Source organism: Copadichromis virginalis, linkage group LG2, assembly GCF_057382275.1.
Source record: "Copadichromis virginalis isolate Kocher_CV1m ecotype Utaka linkage group LG2, C_Virginalis_male_GT1.1, whole genome shotgun sequence".
Lineage (NCBI taxonomy): Eukaryota > Metazoa > Chordata > Actinopteri > Cichliformes > Cichlidae > Copadichromis > Copadichromis virginalis.
This window is the reverse complement of record NC_140619.1, coordinates 10,201,676-10,220,453: the sequence shown is the minus strand read 5'-3', so window position 1 is coordinate 10,220,453 and position 18,778 is coordinate 10,201,676. Positions and strand designations below refer to the sequence as shown.

The 18,778-nt window shown below is 42.4% G+C and overlaps 3 protein-coding genes across 6 annotated transcripts; all 3 read left to right on the top strand.

The window, feature by feature from the left end:
• Nucleotides 1–279: 279 nt before the first annotated feature.
• Nucleotides 280–4,742, top strand: LOC146717001 (uncharacterized). Its single transcript, XM_085470768.1, has one exon. It carries the CDS (start codon nt 340–342, stop codon nt 4,171–4,173), a length of 3,834 nt encoding a protein of 1,277 aa, XP_085326894.1. The 5' UTR covers nt 280–339; the 3' UTR covers nt 4,174–4,742.
• A 2,740-nt stretch (nt 4,743–7,482) lies between these two features.
• On the top strand, nt 7,483–14,371 carry LOC146717000 (uncharacterized). Of its 4 annotated transcripts, XR_014922583.1 has the most exons (6): nt 7,483–7,668; nt 8,727–8,814; nt 9,535–9,692; nt 10,112–10,169; nt 11,108–13,790; nt 14,311–14,371. XR_014922583.1 is itself a non-coding variant. In XM_085470743.1 (5 exons), exon 5 carries the CDS (start codon nt 11,667–11,669, stop codon nt 12,654–12,656), a length of 990 nt encoding a protein of 329 aa, XP_085326869.1. In that variant the 5' UTR covers nt 7,483–7,668; nt 8,727–8,807; nt 9,535–9,692; nt 10,112–10,169; nt 11,108–11,666; the 3' UTR covers nt 12,657–13,835. The 4 variants fall into 4 exon arrangements, 3 of the variants coding, with proteins under 3 accessions (XP_085326869.1, XP_085326883.1, XP_085326861.1); XM_085470743.1 differs by lacking the exon at nt 14,311–14,371 and having other exon boundaries at nt 8,727–8,807; nt 11,108–13,835; XM_085470757.1 differs by lacking the exon at nt 14,311–14,371 and having other exon boundaries at nt 10,115–10,169; nt 11,108–13,835.
• Nucleotides 12,951–16,565, top strand: LOC146716999 (TBC1 domain family member 2A-like). The gene is made up of 7 exons (XM_085434990.1): nt 12,951–12,989; nt 14,311–14,511; nt 14,622–14,809; nt 14,897–15,006; nt 15,092–15,288; nt 15,913–16,034; nt 16,364–16,565. The coding sequence occupies exons 1-7, from the start codon at nt 12,951–12,953 to the stop codon at nt 16,563–16,565; spliced, it is 1,059 nt and encodes a 352-aa protein (XP_085291116.1).
• The last annotated feature ends 2,213 nt before the right edge of the window (nt 16,566–18,778 follow it).

The window sequence follows — 18,778 nt, the reverse complement described above, 5'->3', positions numbered from 1 at the left end:
TGTGAGAAATGCCAAAAGAGACACCCAACATGTTTGCATGACGATAAGTTCAAGGAACGTCAAAGGCCAATCCACCTAAATGCAAGTGAAATTTCAAAGGACAAGGCAGACACCACAGAAAGGACCGCAACAGCCACTTCCAACAGAGTTATTCAAGAGGGTCTAAGCACACGAACATCTTCTATCTTGCCAGTCTGGGTGTCATCTATTAAGCAGCCAGATCAAGAACTGCTAGTTTATGCACTCTTGGACACACAGAGTGATACCACCTTCATACTAGATGAAGTAGCTCAAGGCCTGAACACAAACAGAGAGAATGTCAGTCTGCGACTGTCCACAATGTCTGCCAAGTCGACAGTTATTCCATGTCAGAAAATGACAGGTCTACAAGTGAGAGGATACAACTCAGAGAAAAGGATTCCACTACCACCTGTTTTCACAAGAGAATTTATTCCAGTAAACAGGCTGCACATTCCTACCTCTGAAACAGCTCTAAAATGGCCACATCTAGAGCAACTGTCAGAAAAGATTCCACCACAGTTGGATTGCGAAGTAGGCCTTCTTATAGGCTACAACTGTCAACGAGCCCTCCTCCCAAGAGAGATCCTGTCTGGTGACGAAAATCATCCATATGCGCAGCGGACTGATCTGGGCTGGAGCATTGTTGGTTGCTCACATTCAGCAAGCGACAACAGCGATCCAATAGGATTCAGTCATAGAATCATAGTACGACAAGTGACACCAACTGTGCATCCATCAGTTCAGCTAAAGAAGGAAGTGCACTTTGCGTGCAGGACTCAAGTCAAAGAGATCAACCCACTTGACATAATTAAGACTTTTGAATCAGATTTCACAGATCACTCAACAGATGATAATCCAGTTTCTCAGGAGGACCTCCTCTTTCTGTCTAAAGTGAAAGCTGGAATAAGACAGAAGGAAGATGGCCACTATGAACTTCCGCTTCCTTTCAAGACAGACAAACCTAATCTTCCAGACAATAAACAGTGTGCAGTTCACAGGCTCAGCTCATTAGAGCGTCGACTGAGGAGAAATGAACAATATTACACGGACTATGTCAATTTCATGAATGAAATCATAAGTAGAAGAGATGCTGAGAAGGTGCCACAGTCTGAATTAGACAACCAGCCAGCATGGTACATACCGCACCATGGTGTCTACCATCCCCACAAGCCCGGGAAGATCCGTGTGGTTTTCGATTGTTCGGCACGCTACCAAGAAACCTCTCTAAATGACCATCTCTTGACAGGTCCAGACCTGACTAACACATTAGTTGGTGTGTTGTGTCGATTTAGAAAGGGTCCTATAGCCATAATGTGCGACATCGAAAAAATGTTTCACCAGTTCCACGTTGCAAGGGAACATCAAGATTATCTCAGGTTCCTCTGGTGGGATGGAGGTGATTTGGATTCTGAACCCTCAGTGTACAGGATGAAGGTACACCTCTTTGGGGCAGCTTCATCCCCCGGTTGCTCCAACTTTGGACTGAAATACCTAGCTTCACAAGGCCAAGGCAAGTTCAGCAAAGAAGCCATTAAGTTCATCCAAAGAAGCTTCTATGTAGATGATGGCCTGACAAGTGTAAGGTCGACTGCTGAAGCTATACGCCTGGTAAAGGAATCAAGAGCTCTGTGCAAAACAGGAAATCTACGGCTACATAAGTTTGTATCCAACGATGAGAGTGTGATTGCAACAATTCCACCACAAGAATATGTTCAGACCAAAGATCTAAACATGGCTCTAGGAGAACTTCATATCGAGCGAGCACTTGGAGTTCAGTGGTGTGTTGAGGCGGATGAATTTCAGTTCAGGGTGGTGGTAAAAGAAAACCCACTGACAAGGAGAGGCGTTCTCTCAACTGTTGCCTCAGTCTATGATCCACTAGGTTTCGTGGCTCCATTCCTACTTATCGGCAAACAGATTCTTCAAACACTGTGTAGAGACAAGGTAAGCTGGGACGAACCTCTCCCCGAGCACATCCAGCCACAATGGGAGTCATGGCTCAAAGATCTGCCTCATTTGGCAGTTCTAAAGATTCCAAGAAGCTACCTTCCATCAAACTTTGGTGAAGTCTCACTATATGAGCTTCACAACTTTTCTGATGCAAGCTTCAAAGGGTATGGTGCATGCTCATACCTTAGAGCGGTGAGTGAAACAGGACAGATAAGTTGTTCACTTGTCTTGGGGAAAGCAAGAGTAGCCCCTACCAAACTAACAACCATCCCAAGGCTTGAGTTATCTTCAGCTGTGACCTCAGTCCGCATTGGTGATATCATTAGAGGCGAGCTGGAGATTGAAAATGTGCAAGAGTATTACTGGACTGACTCAAAGGTGGTCCTTGGCTATGTGAACAATGATGCTAAAAGGTTCCAAACATTCGTGGCCAACCGCATCCAGCGAATAAGATCTAGCACAAAACCTGAACAATGGCGACATGTCAACTCTGAAAACAACCCAGCTGATGGAGCCTCAAGAGGATTGACTGCAGTTCAAATGAAAGAATCTAGCTGGCTGAAAGGACCCAACTTCCTTTGGCAGCAAAATCTCCCACATGAAGTGGGAATGGTGGGAGAAGTTGAGGCTACTGATCCTGAACTTCGGAGAGCACATGTTCATGCAGTTAAAGCAAGAGAACAGAATCCAATGGTAAACCGTTTAACTAAATTTTCTGACTGGTCCAGAGTGGTGAGAGCCATTGCCAGGCTCAAGAGATTTGTCAGAGAGTTTAAGGGATTTCAGTCGAGAACTAATGAGTCGACTAATCTTGAAGAACGAAGAGAAGCAGAGATCTTCATCATCAAACTCGTACAAGAAGACGCTTTCGCTGAAGACATAAAGAAAATAAGAGGCAAGAAGGAACACGCTTTGAGCAGGCACAACAGGCTACGCCAGCTGAACGCTTTCCTGGACGAAACCAATGTTCTTAGGGTGGGAGGACGGCTGTCTCAGTCAGCCTTACACCATGATGTAAAGCATCCTGCGATTCTTCCGAAAAAATCTCATGTGTCAGCTCTGCTGGTCAAACATCATCATGAGCTTATACACCATCAAGGAAGGGGCATGACCATGAACGAGTTGCGCGCAAGCGGAATATGGGTCCTAGGATGTGGAAGTGTGGTCTCCTCACACATTTACAAGTGTGTAAAATGTAGACGATACAGAAGAACAACTGAGGTTCAACAAATGGCAAATCTACCAGGAGAGAGAATTGAGACATCTCCCCCCTTTACTTATTGTGGGCTTGACTGTTTTGGCCCCTTTATTGTGAAGGAAGGAAGGAGAGAGTTGAAACGATACGGATTGTTATTCACCTGCCTATGTTCTAGAGCAGTTCACATAGAAACCCTTGACGATTTGACAACAGACGCATTCATGAATGCACTTCGATCATTCATAGCTATTCGAGGACCCGTGCGCCAGCTAAGATGTGATAGAGGCACAAACTTTGTTGGTGCTAGAAAGGAGCTTTCTGAATTGCTTGAAGGAATGGATCAAGACCGTACAAGGGCGCTTGGTTGTGAATTTGTGCTGAATGTCCCATCAGCTAGTCATATGGGAGGAGTTTGGGAACGCCAGATTCGAACAATCCGAAGCATCCTGATAGCTATGCTCGACAAGTCCGCCAGCAGACTTGACACCACAACTCTAAGAACGTTTCTGTATGAAACAATGACCATAATCAACAGCAGGCCACTAAGTGTCGAGCATCTTCACGATCCTACTGGTCCGGAACCCCTCACTCCCAACCACATTCTAACCATGAAATCATCTGTAATTCTGCCACCCCCTGGACAATTCTGCAAAGAAGATCTCTATCTGCACAAAAGGTGGAGAAGAGTACAGTTTTTGGCCAATGAATTTTGGCAACGATGGAAACGAGAATACCTGCTAAACCTCCAACAACGACAGAAATGGCAGAAGCTGTCACGAAACTTGCAACCAGATGACATTGTAATATTAAAGGATGACAGTGCACCAAGAAACCAGTGGAAGCTTGCAAGGGTTGTGGAAGCCCTGCCCAGCGCAGATGGCAAGGTGCGAAAGCTAAAGCTTCTGCTCAGTGACACTACTTTTGATAAGGGAAAACCAATCACTAAATCAGTTTTCCTTGAGAGGCCTGTTCACAAAGTAGTTACATTACTTGAGGCCACCTAAAACACACGTAAAGCTAAATGACCTACACTTAAATGTACACTCACACATCACTTCCTTATAATTTTCATTGAGGAAAATCTCTCATTTTAAGTCAATGAGTGATTTTGGTGGGAGTGTAAATGCTGTTAAAATGTTAAGTTACATAATTTCATGAATATATATAGTTTGCGTTGAAATGTCTTTATTTGAAATGTACATGTGTAAGGTGAGAGCTAGTGTCTCGTGAGAATACCCTTAACGAGAGCACACGAGACTTTTCATGGACTGCGAGGGAGCAGATGTCTCTCATGAAGCGATTTAAGCTAAAAGTTTACTAAAAGAAAGGGCAATACAAGGACTTAAGGACCTCTTTTCAGGACAAGCAGCCAACGAGGTATTTGTCATTTGAGAAATGTTTTTTATTTGTGTTTGGACTTAATATGTGTACTGTAAAGTTGCTAATTGTTTGTACTGTTCGCTCGTGACCAGTTCTCACGGCGTAATGGCGTAATGGCGTATCGGCGTACTGGTGATGGTGAAGCTGAGGAGAGAAGGCCCAAGTAATAAACGCCCGTTTCAAAGAACCGACCTGTGTCTGTGTTGTCGTGAAGAGAGCTACACCTGCTCCATGGTTTTTCACAACATTTTGCACATCACTATTTAATACAGGAAGTACGTGAACTAAAACATGTCATCTTTCTTTGTGAGAGGACCATATTAATGAAACAAACCTCAATGACATCATAGGGATCCCTAAAGATGCTCCTGCTGCTTCTCTTCCTCCTCATCCAAAGCTTCCTTCTCCTTGTCCTCAACTTCCATCCAATTGTAATTCAATCTAATTGTGTTTCTGCCCCTCCTCTTCCTCATTTTGTTGGAGCTGTGAACACAGTTAATGTGAATCTGGATTAATTTGTGCAAACAAGAAAAATCTACAGCTTTTTGGTCAGAGGTGCTCTTGTGATTTAAGCCGGGTAGAGTAGATTTATGTGTTGATGCTACCTGCTTCAGCTCTGGCTGCTGAGTGATATTTACATCCTGGCTGGATTACAAACTTTAACCATGTGCTGAACTTTGGCCCAGCGTTGATACCTCTTGTTAGTATAACGACCTCTTCTTAGCTTGTATGTATGATGTATGATGGTGGATAAATGAAATATACAAAAAAATTTAACTATATTACAAAAGAACATCTATCTTGGAAACATCAAATGACCGGAGCATAACTTGTCAACTAGTCCGAAACTAAGTTATGCAGGAACAGTCAAAGACACACCTTCTCATGTCACATTTTTATTCATTTCTATATAATTCGATTAGACAATGAAGAGTTATCTAATCTAATTATTCATTCAAAACTCTTATGCATAGCTGTATTTTATACAGCTCATACAGAATTCAAAGTACAGGTTCATGTGAGTATTTAATGTACGGCTCAGATCTACAGAATTTCAGAGTTTCTAGAGCAGACACAGAGCTAACATCACAACAGGCTTCAGGCACCATTTTAGTGACTTTAACAATATATTAAATTTTAATTTCGGTCTAGCTGACATTAGGTTATGTACGCAGCACGCAATTGAACCACATATTTTAGAAGCCAAAGGTTCAAATTAGCTGGGCTTTGGCCCCCACCCCTGCCACCAGTATATTTTTAAGCAAATATTTCTAACTTTTATTTGAATATTCAGTTTCCTACCATCTTCTCTTAAAGGGTAATTGCCAGGTAACCTGCCCTCCCCCTTCGCACACACATGCACACAAAGAAAACACACAGTATAATTCACAGCCTCATTATAGTGAATAAATATTTATGCCATTTACACCATCAAACTTAGATTGCTAAGGATGAAGAACCTTTTGTTCTTTAAAGAACCATTTGTAATAGCTGAAGAACCATCCACAAAATAAAAAGGTTCTTTGACGTATGATGGTTCTTTAAAGAACCATGAAGCCATCTGAAGAACCATTTAAGAACCATAATTTTTCTGAGTGTGCTCGAGCCAAGTCCTCCGCCCGCTCTTCATCTCTCTCATTACCCCTTATTACCTTACACTCATGCCTTTGCCTTTCACCACTTCAAAACGAAGCCTACTTCAATATTACCTTCATACGCTCTCTTTGCTTTTGGCTTTCCTCATGCTGTGTACTCACCTTTGCTAAGTACATGTGAACAGATCTTGAATAAAAAAAACAAAACAAAACACACTTTTCTTTTCTGTTTTATTGAAAGCACTTTACAGAAAGTGTAATTGTTTGTAATGAAGAAAGAAGTAGGTAGGTTTCCATGTGTAATTAGTGTGTGATAATGCTGCAGAAGAAGCTTAATGTGTACTTTGGAAAACCGATGGGGGAAAAAGCTGGCTGAAGAAGAAATGATAAATGTCCTTTTTTTTCAAGCCTTCTCTGGCCAGCCGTTTCAGTGCCACGGCCCTTGCTTGGTGGGCGGGGAGACGTGCACTGGCGTTTCCTTTTTGCTTTTTCCTGCTCTCGCCAAGTCCTCCGCCCGCTCTACATCTCTCTTATTAGCTTTTATTACCCGACAATCACAATCAAGAGATGTTGAATAAAAAAAAGAAAAGAAAAGAAAAGCTACTTTTGTTTTGTGTTTTATTGAAAGCACTTTACAGAAAGTGTAATTGTTTGTAATGAAGAAAGAAATAGGTAGGTTTGCATGTGTAATTAGTGTGTTATTGCAGAAGAAGCTTAATGTGTAGTTTGCAAAAACAATGGGAAAAAAAGGTGGCCGAAGAAGAAAAGATAAATGTCCTTTTTTTTAAGTATTCCCTTGGCCGGTCGTTTGGCTTATGACATGTGGCGGGGACTCTGCTACACAACTCCGCCAGTTCGAACCCCCCACGAACTCACTGCCACGGCCCTGCGCGGGGGGCGGGGAAACGCACTCGCATTTCCTTTTTGCTTTTTCCTGCTCGAGCCAAGTCCTCCGCCCGCTCTTCATCTCTCTCATTACCCCTTATTACCTTACACTCATGCCTTTGCCTTTCACCACTTCAAAACGAAGCCTACTTCAATATTACCTTCATACGCTCTCTTTGCTTTTGGCTTTCCTCATGCTGTGTACTCACCTTTGCTAAGTACATGTGAACAGATCTTGAATAAAAAAACAAAACAAAACACACTTTTCTTTTCTGTTTTATTGAAAGCACTTTACAGAAAGTGTAATTGTTTGTGATGAAGAAAGAAGTAGGTAGGTTTCCATGTGTAATTAGTGTGTTATTGCAGAAGAAGCTTAATGTGTACTTTGGAAAAACGATGAGAAAAAAAGGTGGCCGAAGAAGAAAAGATAAATGTCCTTTTTTTTCAAGCCTTCTCTCAGCCGGCAGTTTCAGTGCCACGGCCCTCGCTTGGGGGGTGGGGAGACGTGCCCCCCAAGGAGACCTGCTAGATTGTTCAGAAGGTTGTTCTCATCCATCCAGATGGAGGATCACTAACAGGAGCGTGGAAGACTCCAGAATCCACTCTGGCTGGAATCCGGTGGATATGCAGTGTGTACAGGTACAGGACCATTTAAACGGACAGCATTTATAGAATGACTATTAAAAGTCAGCGAGTGTCAGTAATGTTAATGTGGTTATGTTAGTAATACACCGAGTGCTAATATAAGAGCTTTAAGATGCATTTGTAGATATTATTACGTGTTTTACCGTCTTTATGGTGCTAGCTTAAAGTTACGGTGTAAACGTTAGCTTATATTGGAGGAAAGCTGTTACTGGTTAAACGATGTTAGCACAGAAATATTAGCTTCTGTCATGACTGATGAAGTTACTAGTTAATAAAGTTTTCAGTAAAGTGATTAATCGCAGCCACAGGTTGACAGCAAATATCTCGATTAGCTTCAGTGCATCTGTAATAAATATGTGCAAGTTTCAGTGCTTCGTTTAAACTGTATGATACTTATACTGACCCAGGGTCAGTGTAAAATACAATCCTAGCTGTGTGAACAAAGCCACTGTAAATTTAATCCTGCATGACAAACCTCAGGATGCAGATTATTATTACTCTTTCCTGCTGGCACACCTGAGAGTCAGCTAGAAACTTATAGTGACGTGGACATCATGCAAAGACTGCCAGACTCTGTAATACTGCAAATGATCAGTGACTCAGGTTAACACTAAACTTCAAACGGTACCTCTGTGTGCTGAACATCTAGGATTGAGTCAGGCTGCATTGACTGTGGGACTTTAATGTGTTAAAAGCAGGTTGAAGACGGCTCAGAAACATTTGAAGATTAAAATTTAGCATTATGGCTGCTGGTGGTTTGTAATATCTACTCAGCTGTATTTTTGTTACTAATTTATGTTTGTTGTTGTTTAACACAGATTTCAGAAGAGCAAATATGCTTAATAGTTTAACTAGATTTCATTTGTCAGTGTTTGACTGCTGAGTCACCGGAAGAACTCATTTCATTCATTCTCCATATGATGTTAATTTACAGAAATGTTTCACAGGAACTGATTTCTCCCAAAGGTTGAACTAGTGTGTTTCCATAGATTACCTCTGTATGAATGTACTTCTTAAATGAAGGCAAGTGTTTGTCCTTTTTTGTTCCTCAGGTACAGTACGTGATATCAAGGGCAGGTGGTCAACACTGGGGACAAGAAGCAGACATACTTCCAAGAGGGAGCTGCAGTGAGGTCAGAGGTCAGAATCTGAAACAGCTCAGGTTTATATTTTAGAGGTTATAAAAAATCAAAATGTATTTATAAAGAAACCTTTAAATAATAGTCATAATTATGATTATTATAAGAAATATCAAACATTTAAGTGGATTTTCTGTTACACATATTGTGTTAGCCCTGCGATAAACTGGCAGCCTGTCTTTGTCCTGTATCAGCTGGGATAGGCTTCATCCTCCCGCAACCTTGAATTGGATACATTTTATTCCAATTATGTAATCTGATCATTTACAAACTCAAGGTATCTAATCAAAATGTAAGTAATAATTATAAAATGGGAAAGCAGAAATAAGTGTGACATAAATGTAAATGTGTGAGCTGACATAGAGCTACATGCAGTCTGAAAAACCTTTGTTGTCAAGTTTGCAGGTATATCAGCACGAGACATTCTTACATAGAAGAGACATTAAAGTCTCTAACTCAGTGAAGCATTATTGGTCCCGTCTGTTTGGATAAATATAGTAAGTTGATGTATGTCCATTTATTGACACATTTTCTTAAGTGCTTATCCAGTTCAGGATCACAGTGGAGCTGCAGCTGGATATGTTCACTAAATAAACCTTACAAAAGTTAACAATAAACCTGCATCCATGTACGTTGTTGTCCACAGGATGAGAAAATCAAACTGGAACACTGTGGAACATGTTAATAAATGTTTGTGTGTTTATGCCTGTGTCTTTCACAGGAGGCGCTGGAAGGTTTCCCTAATAGTTCCTGGTGAATCAAAGCAGAACCATAAAGGTTGCTGGACTGCATGATGGCCTTACCCCTGAGCAGTCATCCTGTTAAAGGATGAACCAGTTAGAAGCTGTTTTCAAAGTAGCTGAGCAGATTTCATCTCAAGTAAGCGATTAACTGTTTGTTCATCTGTTCCGCCACTTAAAGAGCATTTAAGGACGTCTTTTGAGTGTCCAGTTGAATTAATTCTACTGGCTCTCATGGTCATTTGTTATTATAGTCATATTTTTCATCCAGCTATTTAGTAAATTCTATCTATTTAGTAATATCCGTCAGCTATAAAATGTAATATAAATATAAAAATATCTAAATATCTCCTGCCCTTTATGTTTTAATGATGTAAGTCTGTTATCGTGTTACATTAGCATTCCTCACATATCAATGAGATGCTGTACAGTACAATCCTACTGACACAGCAGAGGGATAACGACAGCTATTCAACATCGTTACACGACACATTCGAGCTGCATGACGCAGACAAAGTGACTAAATCATCTTTTTGTGGTTTATTGTCTTCAAACCAGCAGACAAAGCCGATGGCAGAAGATGTCGGAGAAGAACTTCAGGCCGTGGACTGAAAAGGTATTTTTTTCTTGTTATCAAAAGACATTTGGAGTGGCAGCTTCTACAACTGGTTGTGCTAAAGTAAAGCTTACAGTCTAAGAAATCACAGTGTTGATATTCAGCACAAAGAGAAAAGCTCACTTGTTTGAATTTATTTACAATCATAGTTTTATAAATTCTGACTGTAAACAGCTTTTACAGCTTTGATATTGTTTGACACTCGATATCAGGTGATAGGGTTTAATTTAAAGGTTTCTGTGTCCCAATGAGCCATTTACACTGATCAGTGTCAGTTTAACTGTAACACATTCATTATTTAGATTCAACAAAGAAATAACTGAATGTAAAAAATGGCAGCCCTCAGGCAGGTTTATAGAGATACATGCATGCATTATGAAATTTATGTATCCCAGATAATTGTTATTCATCTAGTCATGGCAGACCTACCTCTTCCTTCCAAGTTAACTGCAACCCAAAATAACTAGTGGGGCTATTTACACACTCACAACCAGTGTGGGGTAAAAAGAGCCACCAAAAAACTGTCAGCCACAGATGTGCTAGAAGAGTTAGAAGCTCTACTTATGGAGAAACTTTCTAAGTCTAACAGGGGACAGGAACTCCTGCCCAAGTAACATGATATAAGCCCACATACAGCCCAGCCATAAAGTGAACCAAGTTAAAGACAGCATGGGACCAAATGCATGTAACCAGCCTGCACCCACCTGACATTTCTTCCTCCTGAATTAAATGAATGAAGGGATGAAAGTTAAATGACTACAAACCTAAAGCCACTAGTTCCCACACTGGAGCTCCCTGACACTGTGTGTTAACTGTATTTAGCTTGTATCAACAGTTGTAACAGGCTAAGCCACCTGAGACACTGCATTGAATTTGTTCCTGTCTTACTGGTTTCAGCTGACTGGTTTCAACTCAGATATTCTGCTTTTTCCTTTCAGTAGATCAAAGCAGCTCGTGCTCCTTCTGCTTCCAATTTAGAAGAAGAAGAAGAAGGCGAAGGCTTCAGCGAAGTGGCGTTCATGGTCTCAGTGAACAGTCACGGTCACACACTGCATGTGGTTTTAAAAGCAACATGTCTGTTCACCACAACAATGGAGATGTGTAATATTAGTGCAGCTATGGTTTGTTCTTGAACATCAGTTCTGTTTTCTACTTTGATCACTCAGACCAAAAAAGTGTTGTTTTCAGATTCTTTCTTTTAAATCTATAAAGCACCTGTTCATTTTTTTTATTACAATTAGTTTCACATAAATGTTAGTGTTTCCTTTTATGATCTTTTAATGCTTACACTACACTGTACATGAAATCAAACCTAATAATGAGGCAGATAACATTCCTGTTACGATCCAGACTAGTGGTCTTACTGGGGCCGGTGAACAGGACTGTAAGCTTGCCATTGTGCCAGTTAAAGTAAAATCAAAGAGAGGTCAAAGAATAGTGGAAACGTATGCCTTTCTGGACCAAGGGAGTTCAGCATCCTTTTGTACAGCGGGTCTTATGGACAAGCTGAATATTGCTGGGAGGAGGACAAAGATTCTCCTGCGCACCATGGGACAGGAGAAAGTGGTGGACAGTTTCATTGTACCTGAACTTGAAGTTGCTGGATTGGACAGTGACATGTACTGTGATATGCCTAACCTCTTCACTCAGCATAAAATGCCTGTAGATATTGGTAACATATCAAATCAACAGGACCTGGTTGACTGGCCACATTTGAAGCATGTTCATTTGCCAGAAATTAAGGCCAATGTTGAGCTTTTGATTGGCATGAATATGCCCAGAGCTCTAGAACCTTTGGAGGTCATCCGGAGTGTAGGTGATGGACCCTTTGCCATTAGGACTGTGCTCGGCTGGACTGTGAATGGGCCACTTAATCGAGAATGCTGTGGAAGGCCAGGATGTTTGGCAACAGTTACCGCCAACAGAGTTTCTGCTGTCACACTGGACAAGCTATGGAAACAGCAGTTCAAGATGGATTTTCCTGAGAGCAGCAATGATGAACAGATGGGGCTGTCAAAGGAAGACTTGAAGTTCCTGGAATTGGCCAGCAAGATGGTGACTTTGGGGGATTGGCACTACAGCATTGCCCTGCCACTAAAAGACCGAGACATAAGAATGCCTGACAACTGTGCAATTGAGCAACGAGCCTTAGGTTTGAAGAAAAGGTTCATCAGAGATAAAGACTTTCATAAAGACTACACTGCCTTCATGACAGATCTTATATCTAGAGGATATGCAAAGAGAGTCCCAGTCACAGAATTAGAGCGCCAGAAATGGGGAAGGATTAAACGTAACTTTGTTCCTGGAGATGTGGTCCTTATAGTGGATGATTCTGCACCTCGTGGTTCTTGGCTCATTGGGAGAGTCACCGGAGCTGCACCAGATGAAAGGGGGCTTGTGCGTCAGGTCTGGATTAAGACCCCAACCAGCCATGTGTGCAGACCCATCACAAAGATATGCCTTCTTCAGGAGGCCTCTGACCCATGACTATGACATTTTTGACACAGTGTGACATAACTAACTTTGAATTGACTTTAATGTTATGAGATGTACATCAGACTGACTATATTTAGGCTAAGTGCTGGTAACCTCTGGCCTATGACTGACTGACCATGTGCAGACAGAAGAAAAGAAGAGAAGACATGAGAAAATAACTTTGGTGGACTTTTGAGTATGTTATGTTGTCTCACTGGGTGTCTGTGATATGATGAAGTGTGTGTTGTGAGTTATGGTGTTGGATGTGTAATTATTACTGTAAAAATGTAATAATTAGGGGCCGGAATGTTGTGGATAGGCGTAGCTTTGGGTCACGTGGTGTCAGTAATAGTGATTGCTATATCACCTGTTCACGGCCCGAGGGAAATTTTGTGAATGAGTGGGTGATGGGGGAAGTCGACTTTTGCTGACCGCTCAAGCGTCCCAAGGCGTTCCCAGGCCAGCCGAGAGATATAATCTCTCCAGCGTGTCCTGGGTCTGCCCCGGGGCCTGCTCCCGGTGGGACATGCCTGGAACACCTCACCCAGGAGGCGCCCAGGGGGCATCCTTGTCAGATGCCCGAACCACCTCAGCTGGCTCCTTTCGATGTGGAGCAGCAGCTGCTCTACTCTGAGCCCCTCCCGGACGGCCGAACTTCTCACCCTATCTCTAAGGGAGAGGCCAGCCACCCTTCGGAGGAAGCTCATTTCTGCCGCTTGTATACGCGATCTCGTTCTTTCGGTCACTACCCACAGCTCGTGGCCATAGGTGAGGGTAGGGATTGTAACATTGTAAACATAATACAATTTTACATTATGTTACTGTCAGAGTCGGACGGTGCCCCGACCGGTCGACCTGTGTGTGTGTGTTTTTTTGTTCTCCTCTCTCGCTCCGCTTTTTCTCCGCTGCGATTGTTACCTCCGACCCGTAAGTGCTGCCACTCTGAGCTGCCTAATAAGCCTGGACGCGATCGAGACGGAGAGACGGAAGGGGACACTTCACTGATTCTAGGGAGTTTTGTGGACACACGAGGGGAGACGGGGAGAGGAGCACTGAAGGGACTTGCACTGTGGATAACTGTGGATTGATTTTGGCTTCACTGTAAATAAAGACACTGTTCAACTTAAACGAGAGGTCCGCGTCTAGGTTCGCTAACTCACCACCCTTAACAGCTACAATTTAACATCATGTAAAATTGTAACATCATGTTTACAATGTTACAATTTGTAAATTGTAACATTGTAAACATAATGTTACAATTTTATATGATGTTAAACTGTAACATAATGTAAAATTGTAACATTATGTTTACAATGTTACAATTTGTAAATTGTAACATTGTAAACATAATGTTACAATTTTACATGATGTTAAACTGTAACATAATGTAAAATTGTAACATTATGTTTACAATGTTACAATTTTACATTATGTTAAATTGTTACATAATGTAAAATTGTAACATTATGTTTACAATGTTACAATTTGTAAATTGTAACATTGTAAACATAATGTTACAATTTTATATGATGTTAAACTGTAACATAATGTAAAATTGTAACATTATGTTTACAATGTTACAATTTTACATTATGTTAAATTGTAACATAATGCTTAACAGATAATGGTTATCCTCTTTTTATATCATACATCATTGTCTCTGTAGGAGGGTCTGGAGCACCCCCTGCTGAGCCGCTGGGCTCAGTACCTTGCAGGCAGGTCCGACGATGACTTCATCATCTCACCTGAGCTCAAAATTCTGGTGCGTGAAGGCGTCCCTCGGGAGTATCGGCAGAGAGTGTGGCGCTGTTTGGTCCGAGCCAGAACTTTGACAAGCCAAGAGTGCCACATGCAACGCTATCAGCAGGTACAGCTGTAGAGAGAGAGAGTGCTTTATCCGCACCTGAGCACAGGTGGCTCCTCCTTCTTCCTGTTGGGAATGCTGGCGAGCACTCAGTAATCCTGTTCTGTTTCCAGCTGTGTGAGAAGAGTCGGACAGCTCCTAATCCTGCCTCCAGGCAGGTCCAGCTGGACCTTCACCGAACCCTGACGACCAATCAGCACTTCTCCTCGCCGTCCAGCCCCGCCCTCCAGCCCTGCCCTCCAGCAGCTCCGCCGCATCCTTCTGGCCTTCTACTGCCTGGCTACTGCCAGGTACTCAACAGGTCAGAACAAAAGTATAAATTTTATATCTGAGTTCTTATGTGGACCCGCCTTCCAGGCAGAACCTCACCTTCCATCAATGTCCACAGGTTAGCGGCCCTCGCTCTGTTGGTCCTCCAAAGTGACGAAGACGCCTTCTGGTGTCTGGTGGCAGTGGTGGAAGCCATCATGCCTCAGGACTACTACACCAAGAATCTGGTTGGCCTCTCAGGTCAGCAGACACACTCACCTGCTTGCCTGCTGTGATCTGTTTTAGTGATCAGTGAGGCTGATCTCTGTGAGTCTTTGTGCTCAGGCGGACCAGCGCGTGCTGAAGGACTTCATGGCGGAGAAGCTTCCTCGCCTGGCATCTCACTTTGAGGATCACAACATTGACGTCTCTCTGGTCACCTTCAACTGGTTCCTGGTGGTTTTTGTGGAGAGTCTGCCCAGCGACATCCTGATGCCTCTGTGGGACGCCTTCCTGTATGAGGGTACCAAGGTACCATACACCCGAACACACCATGACAGAAATGCAGACAACACTTGAATGCACCACAGTAGTGTCCATGGAAACAAAAATGATTTTGTTTTCACCTTTAGATGTCTTTATTTACATTTTAGGAGTAATAAGACATTGTTTACTAAGCATGGGGAACTGTCATGTGACATGAAATAGGAGTGGGAAAGCAGATCATTCTAGTAACGACCTCACAGTCTACCACAAGCAGCGTAAATCCAGACGATGAGCGGGACAATGGCTTTGGGCTTGTTTCTGCAATGTGACAAATGCAGCACAGCTTTTACATCGTTTGTCTCAGGAAATAAAATCACAGTTCAGACACAGAAATATATACCACACAGGGATAAATGCTGACAACAGCTTCAGCCACGTAGATCCAACCCAAAAGTTTAATTTAAACTTAAAGCTCAACTACCAAGTAAGTTAATATTATCTGGCAACTGAGGAACCAAGTGGCTTATTGGAAATCGATCAGAGCTGTAATGAGTAAAGGGCCCAACTGCACCACAACTGAAAGAGTAATTTTATGACTCACCTCCTCAAAGTTTCCAATTAATTGTGTGGCGTGAGTGTCCTGTTATGAAATGCGTGTCTGTGCTGCAGGTGATCTTCAGATACACTCTGGCTCTGTTCAAATACAAAGAGGACGACATCCTGAAGATTCACGACAGCGTGGAGATCTACCAGTACCTACGCTTCTTCACAAAGACCGTCTCCAATGCCAGGTACGCACTCGCCTCCACCCGCCTTAATCTACGAGCTGTTACACTCTCAGAAGTGTAGCGGATGTAGCTGTTGAATCTTTGAGCTTCAAACCCTTTTTACTGAAATTTTGTGAGAAGTTTAAATTTCCCTGATCACAGTAACAACGATTTAAAGATTTTTAAGTATCTGCAGCTCTCGGATACATGTGGTCCAGTCAGTCCAGTATTTCCTGCTCAAACTGCAGTACCTGAAGTATCAAGCAGCATAAAACAGAAACACTCAAGCTGATCAGTTTCCAGTTCCTCTGTGTTGGTGATCGAGTCCTTTCCACCTGCGTGTGTCCATGCAGGAAGCTGACCAGCATCGCCTTCAACGACATGAACCCATTCCCCAGCCGGCTGCTGAGGAACCGGCGAGTGCTCCACCTGGAGCGCCTGCAGGCGGAGCTGCGTGAGCTGGAGGAGCAGCACAAGGAGTTCATCACCGAGAGCGTCGTACGGAAAGACAAAGAGCTCGACGTCATGGTGAGCGAGGACGACGAGGACCTCTGATCACACGGGACGCTTCAGCTGCTCACTTCGAGACGACGATGAGTTTTCCATGAGTTCAAGAGAATTTTACTAAACCGGCTGTTAACTGGTTTCCTTCACACCAAACACAGGATTGTGTCAGGTTCACCATCTCTACTAACACTACAAGGAAACAGACGCATACAGATTTAACTGCATCACATCTCTGAAACAAGCTTGCAGTAAACAAATGTGTACTGTGTTCACGTGTGTAATAAGTCAGGCTGCAGAAATGTGCAGATGTATTTCAGTGAATTCATTTGGATTAATATGTGATAGCTTATTTATTTCATTGCATCTTTTGCTTTATACCTAAAAATGCGTGACATTTCTAAATGTAGTCACATCCCTATGAAACATGGTTGATTATCAGCTGTAGTCACAGCTGGTGATAAAGTAATTAAAATGTCCAGCTATTCAAAAATAGGGCATTCTGCACAATGAGTACTTTTTGGTACTTGAAGTATATTTTGATGCTGATGCTTCAGGGCATTGTGCTGCATTGTCGACGCTCTCTGGGCTTCCGGTTAGAACGACCTCACAGTGTTTTATTTTGATCTGGTGTAAAGTGCATTGTGCAGAAATGACAGCATGATAGTCACATGATAAAACTGACTTTTCTTTTTTTTTTTTAAATTTTACTGGGTGTGCATCTTGTTCAAATGTCTTTTTCAGCATTTGTACATAAATATTCTGTATATAAATATTTGATTTTCATTTATTTTACAGAGTCCTTTATTTTGTTTCACAAATATGACATTCATGTCAAATGACATCTGCAGACTTTATAATGACCAGCAGGGGGCAGTGTATTGCAGTCTATGAGAACATTTACTGAGACCTGTTTCATGCACTAGTTTCATGTCTCATTGAATCCAACATGATGTTGATTTTGTAAATTAAGGTCACATCTTCATCACATCTAATTTCAAAACACTGATCAATTTTAAAAAAAAATGAATTCCATACCAATTGCAGGAATAAAATAGGAATAAATAACAAACGAGAAATACATACAAAACAAGAGAAAGGCACACATGAGAGAACAGGTCACATGACAGCACAGCATTATCTACCCACAATTTGAACTAAATAACAGATAGCACAGGCAATGAAAACAAACGGAAATCAGAATAAATTTAAAAACTTTTATTGATGTTAACTTGAAGTGCTGAATTAGCCCTGTTGTCAGTTCAAATCACTTCAATCTATAGCGCACTTTAAGGTCTTTAGACCTTAAAAAGTAATACACTGCAAGGTAAGCTTGCAGCATCTTACTTTAAGGTCAACTGTGAAACTTTGTGGAAAGCCTGAGACAAGTTGATGAGTCAGTGAAGCGCACTTCCTTCTGATGACGGCTATACTGAGGTGAGTTTTTAAGCATATCCTGAACTTTATTCATTATTAGACTTCTGACACCTGGCAAATAAACTCTCACGCGATATGAGAACATAACAGCAAAAAGCCAGTAGCTGGTACATGAATGGATAAAAATTGGATCCCTCAGGGAGGCGCCACCACTTGATCTTCTCCACCGTCGTGGTTGGTGTTCTTCGTCGTCGTTGGCCAAGGTTGAGTCGGAGATCCATCACAAGTAGCCGATGTTGAGGGCCAATATTGGTTGATGGTATTACTTTTAAGTTCGTGACTAGGCTGAGATGGGGTCTTCGGACTAGCCAGTAGTCGATTTGGGTGTCTCTGCCGCCGCTGGAGTACGTGATGAGGTGTGCCGGCTTCTTTTTGAAGAAGGTGTTGGTCACGGCAAGATCGTGGGCCTCTGCGTAGTCCAGTACCCGGCAACCCTCGTCGTTTCTGGTCCCAAATCCTTGGCCGCCATGGAATCGGTGATATCCGTCTCTCCCCTTGCCTACATGTCCATTTAGGTCGCCGCCTACCGCCACGTGTTCCTCAGGGCTAATTGTTTGCAGGTGGTCGTCGAGGGCGCGCCAGAATTCTGTCTTCTCCTCGTCGGGGCAGTTGGTCTGTGGTGCATAGCAGGAGATAATCCGTAGGACGGTCGGGTCGGCGTCGATCTTCACTGACATGATGCGATCCGATATGCGGGTAACTTCGACCACGTTGTGCCGGAGCTTTATTATTAGACTTCTGACACCTGGCAAATAAACTCTCACGCGATATGAGAACATAACAGCAAAAAGCCAGTAGCTGGTACATGAATGGATAAAAATTGGATC

What these genes read in the sequence shown, in the direction of transcription:
- LOC146717000 (XM_085470743.1), top strand. Translation starts at nt 11,667, where the DNA reads ATGGACAAGCTGAATATTGCTGGGAGGAGGACAAAGATTCTCCTGCGC.
- LOC146716999 (XM_085434990.1), top strand. Translation starts at nt 12,951, where the DNA reads ATGTTGTGGATAGGCGTAGCTTTGGGTCACGTGGTGTCA. An exon ending in CTTTGGGTCACGTGGTGTCA is followed by an intron (nt 12,990 to 14,310) that starts GTAATAGTGATT and finishes TTGTCTCTGTAG; the next exon opens with GAGGGTCTGGAGCACCCCCT. An exon ending in TCCTGTATGAGGGTACCAAG is followed by an intron (nt 15,289 to 15,912) that starts GTACCATACACC and finishes TCTGTGCTGCAG; the next exon opens with GTGATCTTCAGATACACTCT.
- LOC146717001 (XM_085470768.1), top strand. Translation starts at nt 340, where the DNA reads ATGTCTGCCAAGTCGACAGTTATTCCATGTCAGAAAATGACAGGTCTA.